The 22345-nt window shown below is 35.6% G+C and overlaps 1 protein-coding gene across 1 annotated transcript in view; it reads right to left on the bottom strand.

Annotated features, from left to right (window-relative positions):
* Positions 1-22345, bottom strand: part of LOC110377877 (uncharacterized) — a 75381-nt gene that overhangs the window by 17999 nt on the left and 35037 nt on the right. The window contains exon 2 of the mRNA XM_049847605.2: positions 9957-10046. Coding sequence (XP_049703562.2) covers positions 9957-10046 — 90 coding nt within the window. The remainder of the gene's footprint in view (positions 1-9956; positions 10047-22345) is intronic.

Genomic DNA, 22345 nt, shown 5'->3' with positions numbered 1-22345 from the left:
GCGATAGCGTTTTACGGTTTATTCTTTCGAGTCTTTTTGCGATGTTGTTGCAAAAAGATTTATTTTTCCAAAGTAAATAAGGATATAATGTTACTCTATCAGTGGCGGATTTACCAATAGGCCAAGTAGGCCAGTGCCTAGAGCGGCAGATTTAGAGGGGCGGCAAATTCAGCAATTTTTTTTACAGGTTTTTTTATAATTGAGTATATATGAGTACACAATCCATATATAAATAAACGATTAATTAACGCAAATTAATAAACTGTAATATATACTTAGGTACTTAGGTGATCATGAATTTTAAAATATTCTAATAGCGTTTCAATAAAAAATTAAATAAAAAATCCGCTCGCTTCGCTTGCGATTTTTTCATCATTCCTGGTTTGTTCTGCGCTTTTTGAGACCAATCTAACAAAAAGTTAAAGCACCGAAGTAACAAAAACAACTGACGCTATACACTGACGATTTCTAAGCTGTTTATGAGAGTGGAGGACTTTTGTGTCCCAAAACTCGAAAAATTTCGCGCTCGCTGCGCTCTCAGCTTTTTCACTTTACACTGGTTTTTTTTCAAACTTGTTTGAGTATTTTTGTGTTCCAAGACTCAAAAAATTTCGCGCTCGCTGCGCTCGCGCCTTTCATTTGACAGTGATTATTTCTGATTTCTTTAGGTATTATTGCGTCCCAAACATCAAAAATTTCGCGCTCGCTGCGCTCGCGGCTTCTACTCTTTGCGGTGCTTTTTTTCCACTCTTGTTTGGGTAGGTATTTTTGTGACCCAAAAAAATTCGCGCTCGCTTCGCTCGCGACTTTTTCACTTTACGGCGGTATTTTTTTTATCGTTTTGGTACAAAATTATTGATTTTGGAACACAAAAGTTTTTTCATTTGTCGTTTTTTTGGGGTGCTCAATAGGTAGTCCGCCCCGGGTGCCACCCGATGCTACGCCGCCACTGAATCATAGCACCCGAACGAATGAACCGATTTCAATTTAGTTTGCTTTTTGTACTACAGGTGTTCTTAGACATGTTTGATGAAAAACGATTGAGCCGTTTAAAAGTTACAGAGGTTTTACGCTTCAAAGTCGCTGTCATATAAACTTGTTAACATTAAACTCTTCGGTACATAGAGGCTTGCAAAAATAATCTAGTAAGTAACTGTCAGAAATATCATTAAGTTCACAATCATTAGGGGCGGCAAAAATTGAATGGCCTACTAGCGGCAAGTTTGTAAATCCGCCACTGTACTCTATAATAATAAACACTGATTTCAGTTTTCAAGTTAGATAATTTTGACCGACTTCCCAAAGAGAAGGAGGTTCTCAATTTGTCGGAATCTTTTTTTATCAAAGTCGATTAATGTCTAACATCATAGTTTAGTGAAGGGCGATTGTCACATTATTTCTTTTGCTGTCCTTATTTATACAAATCTAAGATAAAGTTTTATGTTAATTTTAATATTTTGTTTACCAGTACCTATTGTTATTGATTGTTTCCAATAGAATTCTTAAACTCGCTACGCTCATCACGGTGGTCGCTGCCTATCAACGAGTTTGTGAGAAAGGTCAAGGTAGATGAACTGGTTCAGTAGATCACTGTCGCTTTATATCGGATGCGTGTCGTCTGATGCTACTTTAGATAGATTGATTTAAAGTGACTTTATATTTATGGTGAAGGGATTGGACTGACAGATACCTTAAATAATCAGAGACGTCCAATGTCTAAATTGAAATTCATTCAAAATGCAACAGAATTTTGATTAACTTCTGAAAAAAGACGAGTTTTTTCAATTAAATTGAATAACTATTGATAGATTCTATTTTTTTTTTGTAGTAGTAGTGATCTTTTAACTGGTTTCTGCTATTATTCGTTGATCAATTTTGTTATTATCCTCCATAAACTGAATTTTATTCATTCTAAAAACTGAGACTATTAGCAATTAACATTCCAAAATATGAAATCAAACAGGACATCAATTTTCTACGAAAAATCTAAACTCGTGAAAAAAAGTTGTCGGCCTTCGCTCAAAGTAAGCCACTGACTTAAAACCAAAATATTCGCCCATAGCCCATCAATAGAATCAAATCTATCAGAACAATAGTATATCTGTGAGCATGCAAATTGATTCAGTCTCATAATATTTAATTATGGAGAGAGAGCGTTATAATCACAGCTGCGATTACCGTTGTGAAGTGAATATTCATAAAGTTCAAGGTGAGGCAACTGGTTCGCTCTCGTGAATGAGAGTGGATCGGTGCACTCATAGTGACAGATTTTATGCGGTAACCGTTTTAGCAGCGTAATATGAAGTGGTGCTATTAATATTTTTGAACGGGGTAAAGTGGTGTAAGGTTGTTTTATTTTGCAGTATATACTTCCTTGACAATCACTTCTCTGTAAAGGGACTGTAGACCTACAGTTTAAGTATCAATCAGTATGTATTGATACTTAAACTGTAGGTATGCTTTAACATATACTATAACTATAAAACGCGTCTTTCTAAAATGTTTGCGGCATTTTAATTGATGTCCGGATAGGTTTTATTACTATCAACATTAACGTTAGTGTCTTGCAATAATACTGTATATTAAGTAACACGTTCTCCTATAACCTCAAGACAACCTTAAACACCGAATTGATCAACAAATACTAATACAACATACATATTTCTAAGCATACAAAATACCCTCGTAGGACCCCTGAGGCATTCCGAACAAACAGATTTATCCAAACCATTAGAGATGTTTATTTTAGGTGGCGACTCCCACCACATTACTTTAAGTAGCCATAAAATACATTTTGCAATTCATATTTCATTCCTACGCAAAGATATTTGGTAACCGAACTGACATTAGGATTATTATGTATGAAAAAATACTCTCACAGTACATTGAGTACAATTATTGTGTTTCTAGCTTATAAGAGGTAGCGGTTTTGAAATTCTAAATGCCTTTTGACGAAATGACGACGTAAACAAGTGTAATGGGGAAATGGTGAGTCATTTAGAGATGAGCTATTATGGTCAAAGCAGACAACATTTTTGTTTAAAATATATATTTTGTCTATCGTCATGAGTCTGAAAAACCTCTCAAAATTGCTATTCTACACCAAGGTCAATAACAGGATTAATTACAAACCAACTAAAGTACCATCCTACGCTTGACTCTCATAATCTGGTAACCAGCATCAAGCTCATTGTTTCCGCAGCGCACAAGAACTGAAGTGTCACTCATTTCATACGCCATTGCTAAATATTAGCACAATAAACTCAAAACAATGGGTTCGCGTGACGTTCACTATCAAACAGAAGCTGATGGAGATAACGTTAGCTTGCAATCTGCAAAAACATTGAATGGCCTCGATTGTTCATATAATTGTGGTTGGACATCGTAAGGAGTTTTTGAAGTTGGTTACTTTGTTTTCGTGGGCATGCGTGAGAAAGATGACGTTTTTGGGTTAATAAAGGTGTTGCCTATAAATGTTATCTTATAAAACATGAACCATATGCAATTATGTATGTCTTTGATAATGTCTACCTAGGCAATGAATTAATGTATAATAGTATACTCAAGGAAAAGGACCATTGACCTTATGTCAGCATAGTTGAGATCGAATCGGACAAAAAACAATATAGTTCAAAGAGAGAAGAACAGAAGAATGCCCATTAACTTCATTAATTACAATAGCCAAATGTCAAACATGACTACCAAACAAGGATAAAACGTTTACTTTTACACCCATCGATCTTTGAACGTCAGTGACAGGTATGCGCACGAGCGTCTGCGCAAGGTTGCCACCGTGAGTACTTACTTTTTAAATATCCCAGTTTTAAAATTTTTGTAAAAGCTTACAATGACAATAAAATTAATTTTGTGTTTCAAGTGTTTTGATCATAACAAGAGTTCACTTCACAAAAGAAGTTTCAGTTCACTTCACAAAAAAAGTTCAGTTCACTTCACAAAAAAAGTTTTTAGTATGTTTTTGTCTCATAAGATTATTTTTTTTAACTTGTGTAAACGATAGACCTCCACGTGATAGAATTATGAAGTAATAAAAATCTCTATAAAACTATACAAAAAATATCTTCGGGATCAAGACTTTCTTCAACCTTAAGAAAAAAGTCACTAATCCTGTTTCGACGACAAATTCTCGGTCACCCTACTCAACACGTATAGGTCAGGGCTGGCGCTGGACCCATTTGCTTGTCCCCGTATAACAGCGGCGTGTGAACCCTATTGTTTTGACTTAAAGCTTTAGGTTTCTATCAGATGTACTTGTTAGCACAATAAGGTAATTCATTAATTTCGTTGTAAGTACTTTTAGCAAGTTTGTGAATTTGTGACGTCATGGTTTTGTGTTGTCCATTGCCCTATAATTTCATGAATTTCTATGAGTATTTAATTACTTATATTTCATCTAATAACCTCTGTCTAAATTTCAATAAAAAACCGCATTAAAGAAGAACACTTCCTAACTGGAAGTCAAAATATTTATTTGTTAAGCTATTCTTATAATAGGTGCTTTACGATCCAGCAAACATAAATAGGTACATACCTAAAAATATTCTCTACCTACTGTTTATATATTCCTACAAAAATCACAAACGTGCAAATAACTGTAATTACATGACAAATTATGTTAATAAAAAGATAAACATTCATCCAGTTCATTTACTTAATGATTAAAGAAAAAAACTGAGCGATACCTAATTAAAATGATGAGCCATAAAACTTAATTATTACATACTTCACAACAAAGCGAACTGGTTTTATTTGACGTTACTTTTATTATCTACATAGGTGTGTCAAACGCGTGCTTGTCTGTGTTCTACCAAATCTTCTAGACATCTATAGAGTAACATATTATGTATAGGAAAGATTCTTTCGATATGCGGCACTGTAACGTACTGAAAATATTTCTGCCTGTGGGTTTTTCTATATCAATGCTCGCTGTTCTAGCAAACATAACTTAACAAATTGTGTGCGAAAATTAAAAAAAAAATCCGCGATATAGGAACGTTTGTGCGAGAACACATGCTGGTAGAGGTTTCGCACTGTGTAATTAAATGTAATTACTAATTTTGTTCGCGAATAATGAGCTCGAACAATTTAAGTGGAAATAGCTACCAAACATCACATCTATCATTTGAGAACACCACAATGATTATCGACCTATGCCAACTAAATAAATAAATTACCTACTTACCTAATTCTGAACCATTTTATTATTATCAAATCTATAACCAGCACCTGTTGTCATCGTAATAGCTAATATTACCATCGATCTAGAATGTTTTAGCATATACCACGCGAAAAACTCGTTTTTCATGAATGGCTCTAATATTATCAGAAACTAGATAATTTACTAACATTAGCATATTATTTACACAATCATAGCGGAACTGGCATGAACTTTGAGATAAAAAACTGACTACTATCTAAAGCTGAAAATAGTCTAAGCACGCACTGCTTAAAGTTCATCCAAACCCGATAAGTCATTTTTGAGGTAAGGATACAAAATATAGGTACTTAAATTATTTTATCCTGACAAGCCAGCCATTCAAAATGAATTTATTGAAAACAGATTAGGTACAGAATGGTGGTATGCATGTTTTATTTCCCGAAAGCGTGAACTGTATTTGTTGTGTAAATGCATGTTGAATATGCACATTTCTATGCGTAAGCTTGAGAGTATCGCCGATTCATACAAAAACAATGTGCATGTCTTCTTCTTCTTTCTTCTGCCCTGTTCCCAAATTTTACTTGGGGTCGGCGCAATATGTCATTTTCTTCCATTTTCCCCTGTCACTCGTCATACTGACACTCACTCCCTTCCTATACATATCATCTTTCAGGCAATCCATCCATCCATGTACCTACTTATTATGTACGTACATACAAGTATGGCCCACACGCTTTCATGAGACGAAAAATAAGAATTATCAGAAAAATAAAAATCTTTATCAAAAATCTATCGATATAATAATAAGTAGATGTTAATAAGTTAATTTTGTCGAACACAAAACACGTATTTTGATGTGCTGCATAAATCACGGACTATCTATGAATAACTAAATAACGCGTGGCCTTCTGATTGTGGAAACTAAAATAAAACTACAATCTTAACCAAGTATTAAAAATGCGTAAAACATCGTTTTGATGAAACTAATAACAGCTAGGTTTTCCACGAAGTAAAACATACGTTCTTACCCTGCTTGTCCAAAGATATAAAGAATTGATTGGTATTTTCGGTATAGAAATCTAGTAGGTATCTCACCAGAAAAATTGTATTGAATTCTGTCCCACTGTTCCATAGATTAACCATAACAAATAGTGAGAGGCAACAAAACGTGTAAACAGTTAACAAAACAAGGGACAAACCTAATTAAAACTCGTTAATAATATAAGTAGCTTACGGCTATTTTATATAACCAATTAATAACTTGACAGTTTTGAAAGGCACAACCTGTAAGAATTTTATCATTTACTCTTTTAATTAAATGCTTATAATGAAGGATATTGTAGCGAGAGAATTAAACGTATTTACGAATATACATATAATATTCTAAGACAAAATAAAATATAAACGAACTATTGTATTTGTTTGTTTCTATTGTGTATGTTCTAAGCCATTCTCATATTAAAGTGTAAAAAAATGTATAATAACTTGATTAAGGAAGATGGCGAATTGTTTTTTTTTCTTGCTATTTATTTTATTGTAATAAAGTTATTTATTTTAAAGGGTTATCATATCACACGAAACCCAGTAACAATTAAATAAATACAATATTGATTACCTCTCTACAGACACAGGTACCTTGACACTAGCAAATGAAAATGTTAACTACAATTACTTTCGGCTCTGTATTGATCACATCATTTTACTTAACTTATAATATACTTATGGGTTAATATATACAATGAATGAGAACTTTACTCGACTAATATTCTTAATTTATAATGTTTAAGAGCTTTATTCCCACAAAGTAGTGAGTTTTTTAGAATGTATTTACACTACTCCTAATTTGATACAGTTTTAGCTTATCTAAAACTGTAGGTAGAGACTCAACCAAAGAGAGTTGACCACTGACCATGTTTGGGACTAGCTAGTAATCAAACGCCCGCAGGGGGCCGCAAACAGAAGCTAGAGAATTATAAATTAATCAATTAGATTGTGAAATGGCCAGTTAATCGACTAGCTAAGCATATACTCATTTATCATGTCTGCCTAGTAAATTGATTTCAGTAGCTAGGTTTGTAGATAAATTTAACACTTTTTGCAATAACATAAAAAAGGAATATACACAAAATTCAACTGCAGATATCAATATAATTATGCAGTATCGAAAGTCGCCGATCATCAAAGGTGAATGATGCAAAATATGACATTTTCGATGGCCGGCCATTTCATCACTGTACAAATAATGTCACGCTTAAAGTCCCATAAATAAGCCATTTTTCAAGGGGCGCTTATTAAGGAACCTTGATGTTGCAAAAATAATATATCAAAAGCAATAAATCTCTTGAATTCAGAGGTTTCTGAGGTCGCACTCATGATTTTAAGCCTTTAAACGAAGCTTCGGTAATTATATGCCGTTAACATTGCGACATTTCAATACTTTATTGAGTCATATTTTGACAGCTGGTTAAATTAATTCTAGATGCTATTAAAAATTGTACTGAAAATAATTATAAATTATTTACGGTTACATAAGTGTAAGTTTGGCTTTTGATTAGAAACAAAATTGAGGAAAAAAAACTTGCGGATAATGACCATTTGCATTTATTAAAAAATACATAGGAGGTAACCTTAAGCTTATATCCTTAGCATTGATTGTAAAAGCTTAAACTTGCTTATAGGTAATTTAAATATAAATATTTTATTAAAATACCTTTACTGCCAATCAGGATTTAACTGATACCGCAGAAATTGAATCCTCGTACTCAAGGGCAGCCATAATTTTGCCCAAGTCGACAATGCATATAAATCAAGAGCTTAAAATCTTCCCTGACTTATAAATCTTGAAGCATCACGTGATATGAGTGAGGCTGATTCATCTCGAAGGACCGATTAAAGGTAAAAAGTTACGTAACCGATATTAAGGTATCATAAGAAGAGCCCTTATATGGGCTGGTCATTTTTAGCTGTGGGCGCAAGCATCCTGTAGGTAAAGAGATGGTGATGAAAGATAGTCATGGTTTTCGTTATAAAAGGAAGCGTTTATAAGGATAAAAGTTTAGTTGTTTTTTTATAAATTAAATCGAGTTTGGAAAAAACTAAGTAATGGTGGGTATTTTGTTAAGGTATAGGTACCTAATAATACTTGAAGTTTGTTTTTTTGAAGTAATTTAAAATACCATGTTTCACGCTGGAATCAAACTTGGCTGCCGTAGAGCGACATAAAGTGCTTTTCAAGAGCTTACATATGACATAAGCTTCATCAATGTTGAACCACATTGAAAAAGCACTAGTGTATTATACTCATCACTGTTGGACCATGTTCAAAGCTTGTGTACAGTGTTCATACAAAAGTGCCCATGGTTCTTTAAACTATAAGACATTCTATCAGTCTCCGAGACTGCATTGTTTTCCATGTACGTACATCGGAATGGATGGATTGGCTTGTAAAATTAAATGGCTTGTGTGAGTTGTATGTCGGCACGGTGACGACAAAGAGAATTTACGCTTTTTGTACGCAACTATGTTGTTGTAGCTTTATTTGACTGCATGTCTTGATGTGTGAACATTTTATTACCTATGGGTAAGTAAGATCTGATAATTCGTTCTCTATCTTGAGCAACCCAGTTTATTTATAAACCGAATTGGATGCCACTTGCAGTTTTCAAAGAAATGTGTCAAAGCTTTTGAATTTGAATTTACTGATTTTCAAAAGGACCGGTTAAAGTGGCCTGCATCTAGTGCCTACCGGTGACCTTTGTCAAATCTGCTGACCAACTCTTCCGTTGATACGAAAAACTAAATAGACTACAAGTGGGAAAATTGAGAGATGATGGCTGATAGAGATAGTCTAGTACTTAAGTATATCAAAATCAATTAAGGACACTCTAACTATGTATTGTATAATCCACCGGATCATTGTATTTAATTACAATAACCACTTAAATACATTAAAAGGCCATAAAAGTGCATGTGTTAGAATCAACACTTATGCTCATCCGGTAGCTAATTCTAACAATTACCATATCTAATGGCATTTCGCATAATGACCGCAGGTAATCGATTGACTTCGTGACTCGGATACTCGTTATGTAAGGTCGGTTGTTATCGATTTGAGAGCTAGGTATCGATATTTTTATCGATGTTTTGGCCTAGGGATAGTGATGGTTTAGATTTTATTCGTGTCTGAAGTAATTTGGTCAAGATCTTAATCAAGGTTTATTAATTATCTATCTAATATAGATTTATGATAGCCTGCTGTATGGTACTATTCGGTTTTGTGTTATTTAAGAGATGTTAAGCTTGAAGGAGGAAATCGTTTGCATGAAACATTATGTACATTGATAAAAAAATAAATAAAGATGCTTGAGAGTTTTCAAACAAGGCTGAATGTCTTATTTACATAAAGATCTACAAGATGTGCAAAAATCTACAATATTTGCATACGATGTATGTCATACTTAATCAACTTTCTAAAATATTATGAATTTCAGGAAGCTACACTAAGATAAGCTAAGATAAAAGATATGCTTTTAATAAAAATAATCTGTATCATTTAACGATTCATGAAGTTTAACTATTCGTACTGATAACATTACTATAGAAAAGTTTATAAATTGCAGGTTAGATATACCTTTAATTTAAAGCTTTTAAAGCATTCACTCACACTCCAACTTAATAAACTTTGCTTTTAGACCACTTGAACAAGTGAAAAAACTAGGTCTCCTACTTAAGATTTTTTTTCTAAATACGAATTATTACCTAAAACAACATTAGTTCTTACCTGACACCCAGTGTCGACATCAGCATAGTATCCTGATCCTCTTCCCTGACACGTGAACCTCGTTAGAGGAACTTTAGGCTTTGGATTACCCTGCAACAAAAAAAGGATGTAAATTAATTTTTGATCGAGAAAAAAGTTTACAATCTGGGACATCACAAACATACCTACAACATATAAGAATAAACATACTTAATAATTTTCATTCAAGTATATTTACTCATGGTCGGTTAGGTGGTTTTTAAGTACTTGTATCTCCAAAGAAAATTTTCGTGCTACAAAAAGAAAACCAGCAAATTGAAGGCTCACTTATGTATTCAGTTTATACAACCAGTCAAGAGCATAACGGAACCGTCAGAACCTTATTATAATAATTAATCTCTTTGCCTAATTAACATTTAAATATGAAACTAAAAGTCCCATAACTAAGTCTTTTCATGAGATGTTTTCACATAAAGAAATCAAAAGATGATTACGCTAACTCAAGACGGATTAGCAATGTCGAAATTACAAATATTAACTTAAATTGTAAAGTAATTTGTGATTCACCATTATGATGGACACAACTTCACACAATTAAATAATACGAAATAAGTACCATTTACCAATTATAATGGGAACCTATCAAAATAAATATTTGTACATAAACAATATGTCTGACAGATTCGTGAGATAGCAAATGGATGCATTAGATGAACGCCTTCGAATGTACTTAATTGAAACGTCTTTTATTGCAGTAACACACGAATGCCAGGCAAGTTAGGCTTGATTGAAGGATGGAGGTTCCGCATACAATATAAAAATATAACTAGGCAAGTACTATGCCGCTAGAAACGTCGGACTATTTAGAATGAATGTGTGGTTACAATTAGTAGTAGTTGGTTTGTTTGATATTATTTTTTTCTTTGTTTTGTATTATTATTTTAGTTTGTTTAATTTAACGTGGTTGTATTCTTGAATATAATATAATATAATATAAATAGAGATTAATTTAGTACTAAGGCCACAAATGGCTGATTTACGTACAATGCGTAATATAAGGATCAAAAGATATTTTTGTTTTTTACAGAAAATAAAATAATGCATAAACTAAAATTGTTTTTTACATTATTGTTTTTAATTTTTACGGAACTTCGTTCATAAACTTGCAAGTAGATACTATCAAAGCTTTATGGTTAAGGCTACGTAACCCTAAATGATGCCTCTACTCAATACAAACACACGTTTTATCACTAATGCTCTCTGGGCATTTATTCTGAGCTGTAACACTTACGAAATTAACCAATAAAATGTAAGTAATGAAAACTATTGCGTGAATTTTAATTGCTATTATAAAAACCAATCATTTCGAAATCGTTTCGCTAATGAGTGAAAGGTATGTTATCTAAATCGTGTGATAATAATTTCATATTAATTATGCGTGCTTAATACATTTTTAAATGGAGTAACAAGTAAACAGAATTGCATAAAAATCTTTGAAACTTTTTTTAAAATTTTGGAACTAGACCCCAAACAGGTAAACCAAATAAAAAAAATCGAAATGTAAGGAAAAATATGTAGCATTAATTCCGCGAGCCAAAAAAATATTGTCCCGCGGAATCTGCGCTACATATTTTCCCTAGATATAATAGATGTCCATAAAATAATCCCAAATTTTGAATGAGGTTTTAGACTTTATGTATGACGGAATCTCACTAGTGGCATTCTTTCCAGCCATATCGTCTTTCACACAATTTATCCATTGTGTATTTGGTCATCCACACCTCTGTATCTATCCATATTCATGCTCAAAAGACATTTTTCACCCAATTTAAACATAGGTATTAAGTACTATAGTATCGTTTTTAGTTTACCTAACCAAAAAGTGTAATCCCACCAAAAACATTAAATGTAAAAAAAGCCAATCCTCTACGCAATTCCTCCACCGTAAAAAGTTTTGAGATCGCATAGAAGCCAAGTCCTGTTCAACTTTATTTGTAATAATAAATCAATATTTTGTGACTATATCAATAGTTTCGTTCACTTTACAATAATATTGACTTGGCCATGAGCACAATAAACTACAAATATAAACAGCATATCTTGGAGAGGTGAAAGTCAATCATGAAGTTTAATATCACAGAATTAAATACTTTTAGTTTTTTCAATTGTTACTAAATGACCGACAGTCAGTATCATCCAAAATCATGAACTGCACATTTACTATGGCGCATGTTTGGTCCATGGTGATCTCAAATTCCAATCAGTCCAATCGTAAAATCATGTCCATATAGAATGTATCAATTCAATGGTATTTACACATTATTTCAGGGAGCGACTATTAACTTGTGCTCATGGCCAAGACAATATTATTGTAATGTGAACAAAACTATTGATATAGTCACAAAATATTGATTTATTATTACAAATAAAGTTGAACAGGACTTGGCTTCTATGCGATCTCAAAACTTTTTACGGTGGAGGAATTGCGTAGAGGATTGGCTTTTTTTACATTTAATGTTTTTGGTGGGATCTAATTTATTTTTTGTAGGTCTCCTTCTTCTGTAAGTATATAACAAATTAAATTAACTTACATGCAACTAACTAAATATATAACAAACTAAATATGTAGACCTAAACTAGCACGTAAACAACATTTTTTTTAAATAAATTAAACAATTTCGAAGTTGTCGAATTTTTTAATCGAATATCTTTTAGAATAAAAGAGATTTATTTCAGAGGTAGATGGCGCTATCACAAGAAATTATTTGTTTTTTTTTTTTAACTAAAAACCGTAGCGCGATTTAGACCAGGACAACGCCATCTATCGAGCGAGCATGCAGTATTTATCGCACTGCATTAATATGAAAGATTTTATCATTATTCATTTTATTTTAACCTAGTTTTTTTATTCATATGTATGTATATTTAATACATAATAACAATATACCACACTACGTAACAATAAAACAAATAGTAACAATTTGTACATAAATAAATAACAAAGTTATCAATGCAGTCAAAATTCATACACAATGTTCTTGAAAAACCGCAAATATAAATTTGTTTCCTATTTTTTTATTAAGTTTTAAGGTTTTTATAATTTTCCCTTTATATGTAGCCAATAACCTATCTTGGTGCCAAATTTGAAGGTTCTAAGTTTGCTAGAAGTACCTTAGACTTTTGATGATCGGTCAGTGAGTGAGTCAGTGACAAAATGGTGTAACTTTGATCGCTCATAACTCGTAAACTATTTATTCAAATTTCTTGTAATTTTGGGACTGAGCTTGTTCTAATACTTACTCTTGGTCATCGAAAACCTAAACTCCTAGCTTTGTTCACATGGAAGATACAGGGGGCTGAAATAGCCGCGAAACGCTTCGAGAAAAGATGGTACGGCCGTGCCCGCTTTGCTCGAGTCTTGGCTGGGGCACTGCCGTGCCCTCAGATATTCAAACTATCATACAATATCCAAGGACTAACATTCATAAAGAGCTATTTGAACCATTATTTACTGCTTCAAAATAGCTATAATATACAGAGTTCAGATAATATGTTAATAAAACAGTCGCCTACACAGCGAAGCTCACCAATTTATGCAGTTTCCTAACATGGAATAAAACAGTATATGCGCATCTCTATTTAAGATAGAATTAACTTAATATAATCATCACTACAATATAACCCACTCTTCAGGCTACGAGTTATGAGATAAAAAGCTGATACCTAATCTTCAACTTTAAGATTTGATCAATGCCAGATATTAAACAGAAACGGTTCAGAATAACAAATAGAGTTGAACTATCACATTTTGTTGCATTAGTAAGGATAGATGCGAAAGTTTTTGACAAATAATCGGACATGTACGGCGATAGGTGGGACCCTGGAAACGGTTCTAGACGTATTATCTGGTTATGAAATGCTTTGGATGCAAGTGAATACGAAGGAAGCGGCTAGCTAATAACAAATCGATTCGAAACAAATTGTGAGAAGTTTACTTAAAATACCACACTTAAACAGACGAAGGCTTTACCTCAACATTACGGATGATGGAACTATTTATAATCACTTCATCTTCTTTAAATGTCAACGGTACAAAAACTAGAATAGTTTACATAATGTCTTGTGCAAAAAGTCACCGTATTATGGTCACTACTTTATTTGTCTTACTAAAGTATTACACTACAATTAAATAATACGTTACTGTCCCTAAATTGGAACACTATTTCAATTAACTTCAAAGTTCAATTGTTTTATCTTACATTGAAGATAAAAACAATGTAAACCGTCCATTGTCATGTACGTATGCATTGTACAGTATATTGCACCATCCCATTGACTTACTGACGCGCACTCCTCATAAAGATGTCCTGATAAACTCCTATTGTCATGATTATACCACTACCATTGTCCAAGTGTATGAAATACCAACTTAGTCTTACACCTGCAGAACACACACATTTCTATTGTGTTTCATAAAACAAATGTTCAGCGTACAGCTGAGTGAACAGCAAATATAAGTTGGTTTTGATTTCAGCGCGGCTTGCTTGGGAATTTTTGCTAACTGTACTGTCCGTTGTTTCGTAAAAGGTACATCTTTATCCAGTTGCTTTGTTTGATCTGGTTTTGCTCTAATTAGTAAGAAATGAGGATAAGTTTAGCTCCAGTAAGCTTAAGAACTGTAACTGAGCTGTGGTGCTATTAAGAAGAGATTGTTAATTGACAGGGGTAATATAGGAAGATGAAGTACCTTGTACTATAAATGGAAATAAAAATATGTATTAACAACGTAATCATAAAGCAATCTGAACATTCCCTAAGTCATCCCTACATATATACACTTACAGCACGGATCATATACAAGAGTATCATCTAGAACCTTACAATACGTGTCTTGCCTTATAGTGTGAAAGCGCTCTCAGTTTATCTAACGTCCTCTTACAATTAATGCAACCGTCTCTCACATCCATCCATCAATCGGCCACTACCTCTTACTTTATACGAGTAAAACGAACCTATAATTTAAAAGATAAGCGTAACTCTCACAAATTAAAGGTTTCGGAAATACTTAACGAGTCAACGAGCGTTCAGATGTAGATCGAGATTATTCGAGATAGCTAAATAAAGTAATTTGTATTAGATCAAGACTGAAGATTACTGGGACAATAGCTTAGGAAGTGTGTTGTAGCTTCTTTATTTCTGTAGGTTTCGTGTAGGAAATAAAGAAATTGTAAATTGATTTACCGGCCGGTTTTTGATATAACTTGGCAACAAAAGATAAAACTACCTATTTGACTAATATACAGGCTACTTTTTTATCCAGATGTGGGAAGTAGTTTCCTCGGGAAACGGATAATCTTTTTCCCTGTTTTAGAGTCGCGTACTGTTATGCCTTAACTCTAGACGATTTTTACAAGCACTGGAAATTAATTACAAAAGCATTGTTGATAACTTTGTCTAGTTAAGTATTTTTAGCACTTAGTGATAGCATATCAATTTTCCAGAAACTAAATTTCACCCATCTTCCTGCAACCGAAACCTAAATTCAATTAGATCGATCCTAATCTAGATACGGCCAGTCGTAAGACAATGGTCTAGTTACGTCACGCGGAAGGGTTCGCCCGTCGCAACGGTACGCTGTGTGTAATTGAACTAGCTACAAATTGCTACCAATCTGTGTAATAAGACATCTAACTAGATTTAGATCGAGAGAAATTGGAGAAGAGTTTGGTTGTTAAAGATTTCTGGAGTGAGAAACATTGAACAAGCGTTAAAGATTGTAGACGAATTTAGCTGGAAATGGAGAATGATGGAATAATGTTACGGATAGTAGGTACCTACTCGTATATGGAGAATACTAAAATAGTGTAACTGGGCCTTACTCCCATCAACTTCGACGACTAACGACATCGGAAAAGAAGATGAGTTAATATCTGATCATCTCTGTTAATCTTTTTAAAAGCTATACAAATCACGGTTTTTGAAAATATTTAATTCGACATGCTACATATTTTATTTTTATTCTATTTTAACGACCATAGGAACTTTGACGAGTCAAATTAAACAAAGATTTTGTAATAAAACACAAACAAATCCATTATGTATACTTAGGTCTTTGAAATTATTTACTTAAAATAAACAGCTATGTTTATACATTGTATATTATATTTAATACATATAATTTATACTGTTTCAATGTCAGAAGTAAGCTGATGTGTGCAACATTTGTTTGAGTTAGACGAAGTTTTGTAATATTTGCTTTGTTTTTAGTCAATGCTTTGTTTAAGTTAATCTTTGTTTAAAATCGTTTACATAACTATATTTAAAATTTACTATGTTATTGATTCTAACCACGCATTCATGTTAATGTTTTCCTTAAATTGAATAACTTATGATCCGACGAAATGGATCCGTTTATATAATTTGGAGTCAAGGTTAACCTGAATCTAGCAAATCTCCCAAAGACATGTAATTTGGTAGAAATCCATTCATAACTTTTCATTCCATTCCACCCTTAAAAATAAATTATTGTACATGAATTATCCTTCGATGGTCTAAGCTATATAAAAAAGTCCTCCTAAACTCAAAATACATTTTCAACGAAATCTAGGTAGCTGCCTACTTTTTAACAGGAAAGTATTACAAAACAGTTCCCAATCCTACACAATTAATCACCGTTCTAAAAGCTCTGTGACCACAGACAATAGACTGAAAATAGACGCACGAACAGACTGACAGACTAAAGGTACGTTTTGAATACTAGCTGCCGACTGCAACTGCCGACCTCACTTGCAGCTATTGCAAGAAATATGTCGACATCTGAGGGCGACTACACGTGCTGCTGCCGCTTCAAACCAATACAGTTTCATGTAAATACATAGATACAAATGAATACATGAAATCGTTGTAAGCTTATTTGTACCAGTAGTGCAGCTGCGGTCGATTTAACGCCTTCGCGGCATGTGCGGTCAACAGTTGCAGTCGGCAGCCAGCATTGAAAGCCTACCTTTATATTCTTACCTTATATAACCCGTGAGTCAAGTTAGATTTATTACAGGTTCAGGTTACCTAACTAAAGTAGCTAACTAACTGGACAGCAGGATTTGTTGCTGTGAGTCGGTAGTTCAGTCACGTAGGTATTAGTTTATGATAGCGCCAATAAACTGGTGATTATCACTATTTATTATAAGGAACCGTTGGCCAAGAAAGTAGTCTGGTCAAAGTTCTAATGTCGCTAAGGTGAATTTTGAATTTGCATTTTAAAAAGTTTTATTGTGTTTTATCTACGTGTAATGGCACTGATGGCTGACTGAAAAAAGAAAATATCGTTGTGAAACCTGAATCTGGCAAACATATGCGGATTCACCATGCTTATTGATCCCATACCAATTCATATTTGTATAAATATATTTCTCTGTGGCAACCGCAGTAACATTCTTTCTGACCAACTAATCCTGATTATCCGGTGGCCAAAGAACTTTACATACATGGATGTTTTGTTTGGAAACACAAGCCTGCTATGTGTTGTGACGTCATAATGTCCAGGTAATGCTTGGTATTCATATTTAGATCGGAATAAACTTTCAGTGCCAAACGTGGAATAGGATTATGACCGAAATATGGTACCTATGTTAACTCTAACCAAAACTGACCAGTCTTACCTAGGTGTATTAGGTTGCCCGGGTAACTGAGATGAAGGAGTCAGATAGGCAATCGCTCCTTGTAAACCACTGGTACTCAGCTGCATCCGAAAGCCGACCTCAACATAGTTGGAAAAGGCTAGGCAGATGATGATGAGTAACTCTAAAAAATACGATTACAAAGACTACAGTTATGTCACTTTTACTCTTATTCAAGTAGTTTATTCACCGCAATGTCGAAATGTAGGTAATCATGTAAGAAATTGCATTTCGACATTTGAACTCTCTTTTGTATGCGACTGACATTATTTATAGAAATTGCGTTTACGGAATATTTCTGTGGGTAATAAAGCGGATTCATTGGCCTAGTAGAAGCTACCTAGATATTACAAGTTCCTGCAGGCTTTCGTAAAGCAATCTAACTAAACTGACTGTCTGCCTATCAGGCAGTTTCCTCATTAAATTCTGAATTTGAAATTTCAAAATCCATTCAGTAGTTTTGTGTGAAAGAGTAACAAGGATATACTTTCACTTTTAAGGCTCGAGCAGACCGGATGCGTATGCGTAACCACGCGCGTAGTCACGCGCGTAGTTACGGCGTAACCATGAGTTGTAATACGCGCGGACGGCCACACCGCTTGCTCGGCGTGTCTACGTTACAACGGTGTGGTGTAACTACGCGCGTAACTACGCATATCCGCTGCTCGAGCCTTTATATGTACCTATTAGGTAGGTACTTGGTATTCGTATTTTAGACTTTTCGCAGTTTTAGTTCAGAAGTGTGATATATGGCTATAATAGCCTAATTTTTATGCTTAAACAATGTTTGAGAGTACCTATTCCAGTTTAAGACCTTCCTAAAATCAGTAGTGGATCAAGTTTTTCCCATAATAGCGGACATTTTAGTCATTGAAATTTTACTGGCCAGTTATGACCATATTTCCCCACAGTTTAACCTTTAAGTGCTAATCGCATATTAATAAGGCGTGTGTAGACAGTAGTTAACGTGTGATGATGGCTGTGTTTAACGAAGAATGTTACGAGTTATAACTAAATCTTAGATGACCATATTTGGGAATGTAATTTTGAGTACGTAATTTAATTTTACGAGCAATCAAGTTATGAGTGTATGGCCATGATTATTGTGTTTACTGGTACGGTCTTGGGTTCGATCCCCGTAATAAAATGGGACTTTTTGTTTATTTGATTGCACCCTGAAGGCTCTGAAACTACTGAATGAAAACTTCTTTAACTAGAGAAAGAGTGAGAAGCCACACTATTCCCGGGTAAAATGGTTCCAGGTATTTGTGTAATATTGCAAAGCGCAAATATGCTTGCTTCATGGAAAAAGATGTTGATTTTCCTTATCGATAAGTAACTGACCAAACTGCGTTATACATAGGCGTTTAAAAAAATCTATTTGTCGCAAAATTGCTCAATAGGCCTGTGTGAAATTTCGCACTCGCGTCATTGGAGAAAAATTATCTTCCGACATATTGTGCGAAAACTATGCGTTTTCGATAACATATCGACAGTTGCAACAAAAAGCTGCACCTTTGCATAGCAACCAGTTAGTTATTGTGTGAATAGGCAAATGACTTGCCGTGTGATTAAATCAAGGTTTAGAAAGTACAGGAATTCGTTAATAGAATGTTGTATGTTTTGTAATTGCATATTAAAACAAAAGGTTAAGAGGATATGTAGCTTTTTCTGATATAGTAAGTGATTGTTGATTTAGTATTAAGTTTTTATTAAGTATTTAGCTGTATGAATGAGTAAGCCTACAATGACTTGGATTTTAATAACTTAATAAAAACCTTACCTTTGCATATCGTCAAAAGCACATAATAGTATCTAAAATGGTTAACGAGTTGCATCAACCTGTCTGTCAACAGTTATACATGCAATTATCATGTCTTTTATCTGAATGCACTATTATCAATGTTGTTTTAGGTGCAGTTTTTATTATGACTCTTATATTTTTTGTCTTCATTGGTTAGTAATAAAGGCGTATATTCAGACAGGTCTCAATTAACAAAGCTGACAGCTACACTTAACTTTATATATATCTATAAATCAGAATCTTTATAAACTACAAAAACTTTTTATCACCCATTAATAACCGACAATAAATTCACCATATAGAGCGACATTTTTTGTATCACTAGCTCAGTGAATCACACTATTATTTTGCCTAGAGGCATGACATAAGTTATATTGTCAAATTGTCATTAGTTACCTACACATGAGTTCCGAATATAGCCGTCAGAACAGCGGACAGACAAACAGACATACCAAGGACACTACAATTTAGGCATAACATGACTGTGGGTCTTAATGGGACCAGCGTTCAAAAAGGAAATGTTACTGACATAAAAACTATGAGTTATGAACTCTTTTTTGTTTTTCGTTTTAATGTAGGCCAGTGTTTTAGAAGAACAATAGGTATACTTTTTGAATGTCAGTATGGGAATCATACACAATCGCACGAGGTGTCCGCATAGCGGCGCACGGTGCACTGATGATGCGCACTTTTTTTTTGGTATGGCATCTCGCAGTTCAGCCTAGGAGGCCGTGTACTGCTTAACCGGACTTTTCCCTGTGGATGCCTAGAATTTAAGGCCTCCAGCCAGGGGCGTAAACAACTTATAAACTAAGCGACTGCGCTAAGGGTACCCCCTGTGGGGTCGGACCTCGGCTTAGGGCGTCGCTGGGGAGGCAGCAAAGGGACAGGCTGGATCATATGATCATTATTATTAAATGGGGAATTTAAAGCTACTGGCTCAGCTCGCGGGCTGGCTCGATGAGCAAGGGTCGGGAGGACAGAGAACGGGACGTCGCGGCGGACCTCGGCGGCGAGGTTTGTACGAACGCGGTTTGTGTTTTTGTAGGGTGCTAGTGAGTTTACTACTCTCTTGGAGGACAGTTATCTCATCGTCAGGTTCTAGAAGGGCATGCCTAGGGCGGCGAATCCTACTGATGCGGGAGGGAGTATAATTACTGGCTGACACGATAAGTGAGTTATCGTGTTTCTCAGCGCGTTCGAAGTACCGTATGGCGGCACGCTTCATATACTGGCGGATGGTAGGGATTTTTAAGTCGACATGAAGAATCTCATTTCGAACATAATAGGGAGCTCCTGTGATTTTCCGTAAAGCACGGTTTTGAAGGGCCTGCATTCTGTGAAGGCGGCGATGGCTTGCCTGTGCGAACACAATGCAGGCATACGTCATGACGGGGCGTATGCACGATACGTAGATGCGTAACTTGCATTTAAGAGATAATTTGCTCTTGGAATTGAGCAAGAAGTGCAATCTGCCGTACACAAAGGCTGCTCTAGAGCGCACCTTACGTATGTGCTCGGCGAAAGAGAGGCGCTGGTCTAAGATTACACCTAGATATTTGGCATGCTCCTTCCAAGGAATCGGCCTACCAAACATGGTGACTGACGGGGGCGCGGGAGGAAGCCTACGGCGAGGGCTCGAAAAGAGTATGGCCTGGCTTTTGTCGGGGTGGAGTTCGATTCTCCATAGCCTAGTCCAGACACCTAGGGTGTTGCAATAGGCTTGGAGATGTCTTACTATGGCGGCTGGGCTGCGGCCTGAGCAGTAGATTGCCGTGTCGTCTGCGAATAGAGCTAATTGAGCATGCTTGTTCTTAGGAATATCGCTAGTGTATAGCGTGAAGAGGATGGGAGAGAGTACCGAGCCTTGTGGGACGCCAGCTTTTATAGGGTGGGCCGAAGAAAGAGTGCCGTCTATGCGATAGCGAAAGGTGCGATTCGACAAAAAGTCTCGTAAGATGACGACGAGACGGTCTGGGACACCGAGTTGGTAAAGCTTGTAAATCAAGCCTTTGTGCCAGACTTTGTCGAATGCTTTTGCTATATCGAAGAGAATCGTACCGGTGAGTTGGCCACGTTGGAATCCGTGGCTCACACCTTCCACGATGCGGTGGACTTGTTGGACACAAGAGTGATGGGTTCGAAAACCAAACTGTTCTAATGGAATAAGACTCTTTGCTTCGACGTAATCTTTGAGACGCTTATAGATAAGTATCTCGTAGATCTTGCCGAACACATTGAGTAAACTGATAGGGCGATAGCTGGACGGGTCTGATTTTGGTTTACCGGGTTTGGGAATACCGATTACGGTTGCCTCTTTCCATGCCTGTGGGAACAGGTTATGGGTCATGGCGCAATTGAAGATCGCGGTCATGAGCATTACGAGGGAAGCGGGTAGGATTTTGAAAACATTGTTGGTTAATCTATCTGGGCCCGGAGCTTTACGGGGTTTGAGACGTTTGATGATCTCCGCCACTTCGTCTGGAGTGACGGGAGGCAAGGGATCGTCGGGGTCTTCTTGCGGTGGTAGGGAGGATCTGCGCTCGACCTCGGCTTCGACCTTTAGTAGGTGAGCCGGGTCGACCGGTTGGGTACTAGGCGAGCATTGAGCCTCGAGGCTGTCGGCCAGACATTCCGCTTTTTCATCGTCCTCGAAGGCGATGGAATTGTCGGGGCGTTTGATCGGCGGGGTGGAAGCTACTTCATCGGATTTGAGTTTCCTTTGAAGCTGCCAGAAGGCTTGATGAGTCGGCTCGAGTTCGCTCAGCGTCTTGTCCCAGCGCGTTTGACGCATCTCAGCAAGGCGTTCCTTTACAGCACGCTGTAAGTTACGCATGTGAGACTTGTTAGCGTCGCAGGGAAAAGTACTGTAGGCACGGACAGCCGCGTTCTTCTCGGTCACCAGAGCACGCACGTCATACGGGAGCTTG

This window comes from Helicoverpa armigera, chromosome 7 (genome assembly GCF_030705265.1).
Source record: "Helicoverpa armigera isolate CAAS_96S chromosome 7, ASM3070526v1, whole genome shotgun sequence".
Classification (NCBI taxonomy): Eukaryota; Metazoa; Arthropoda; class Insecta; order Lepidoptera; family Noctuidae; genus Helicoverpa; species Helicoverpa armigera.
This window is presented reverse-complemented; position numbering and strand designations above follow the sequence as displayed.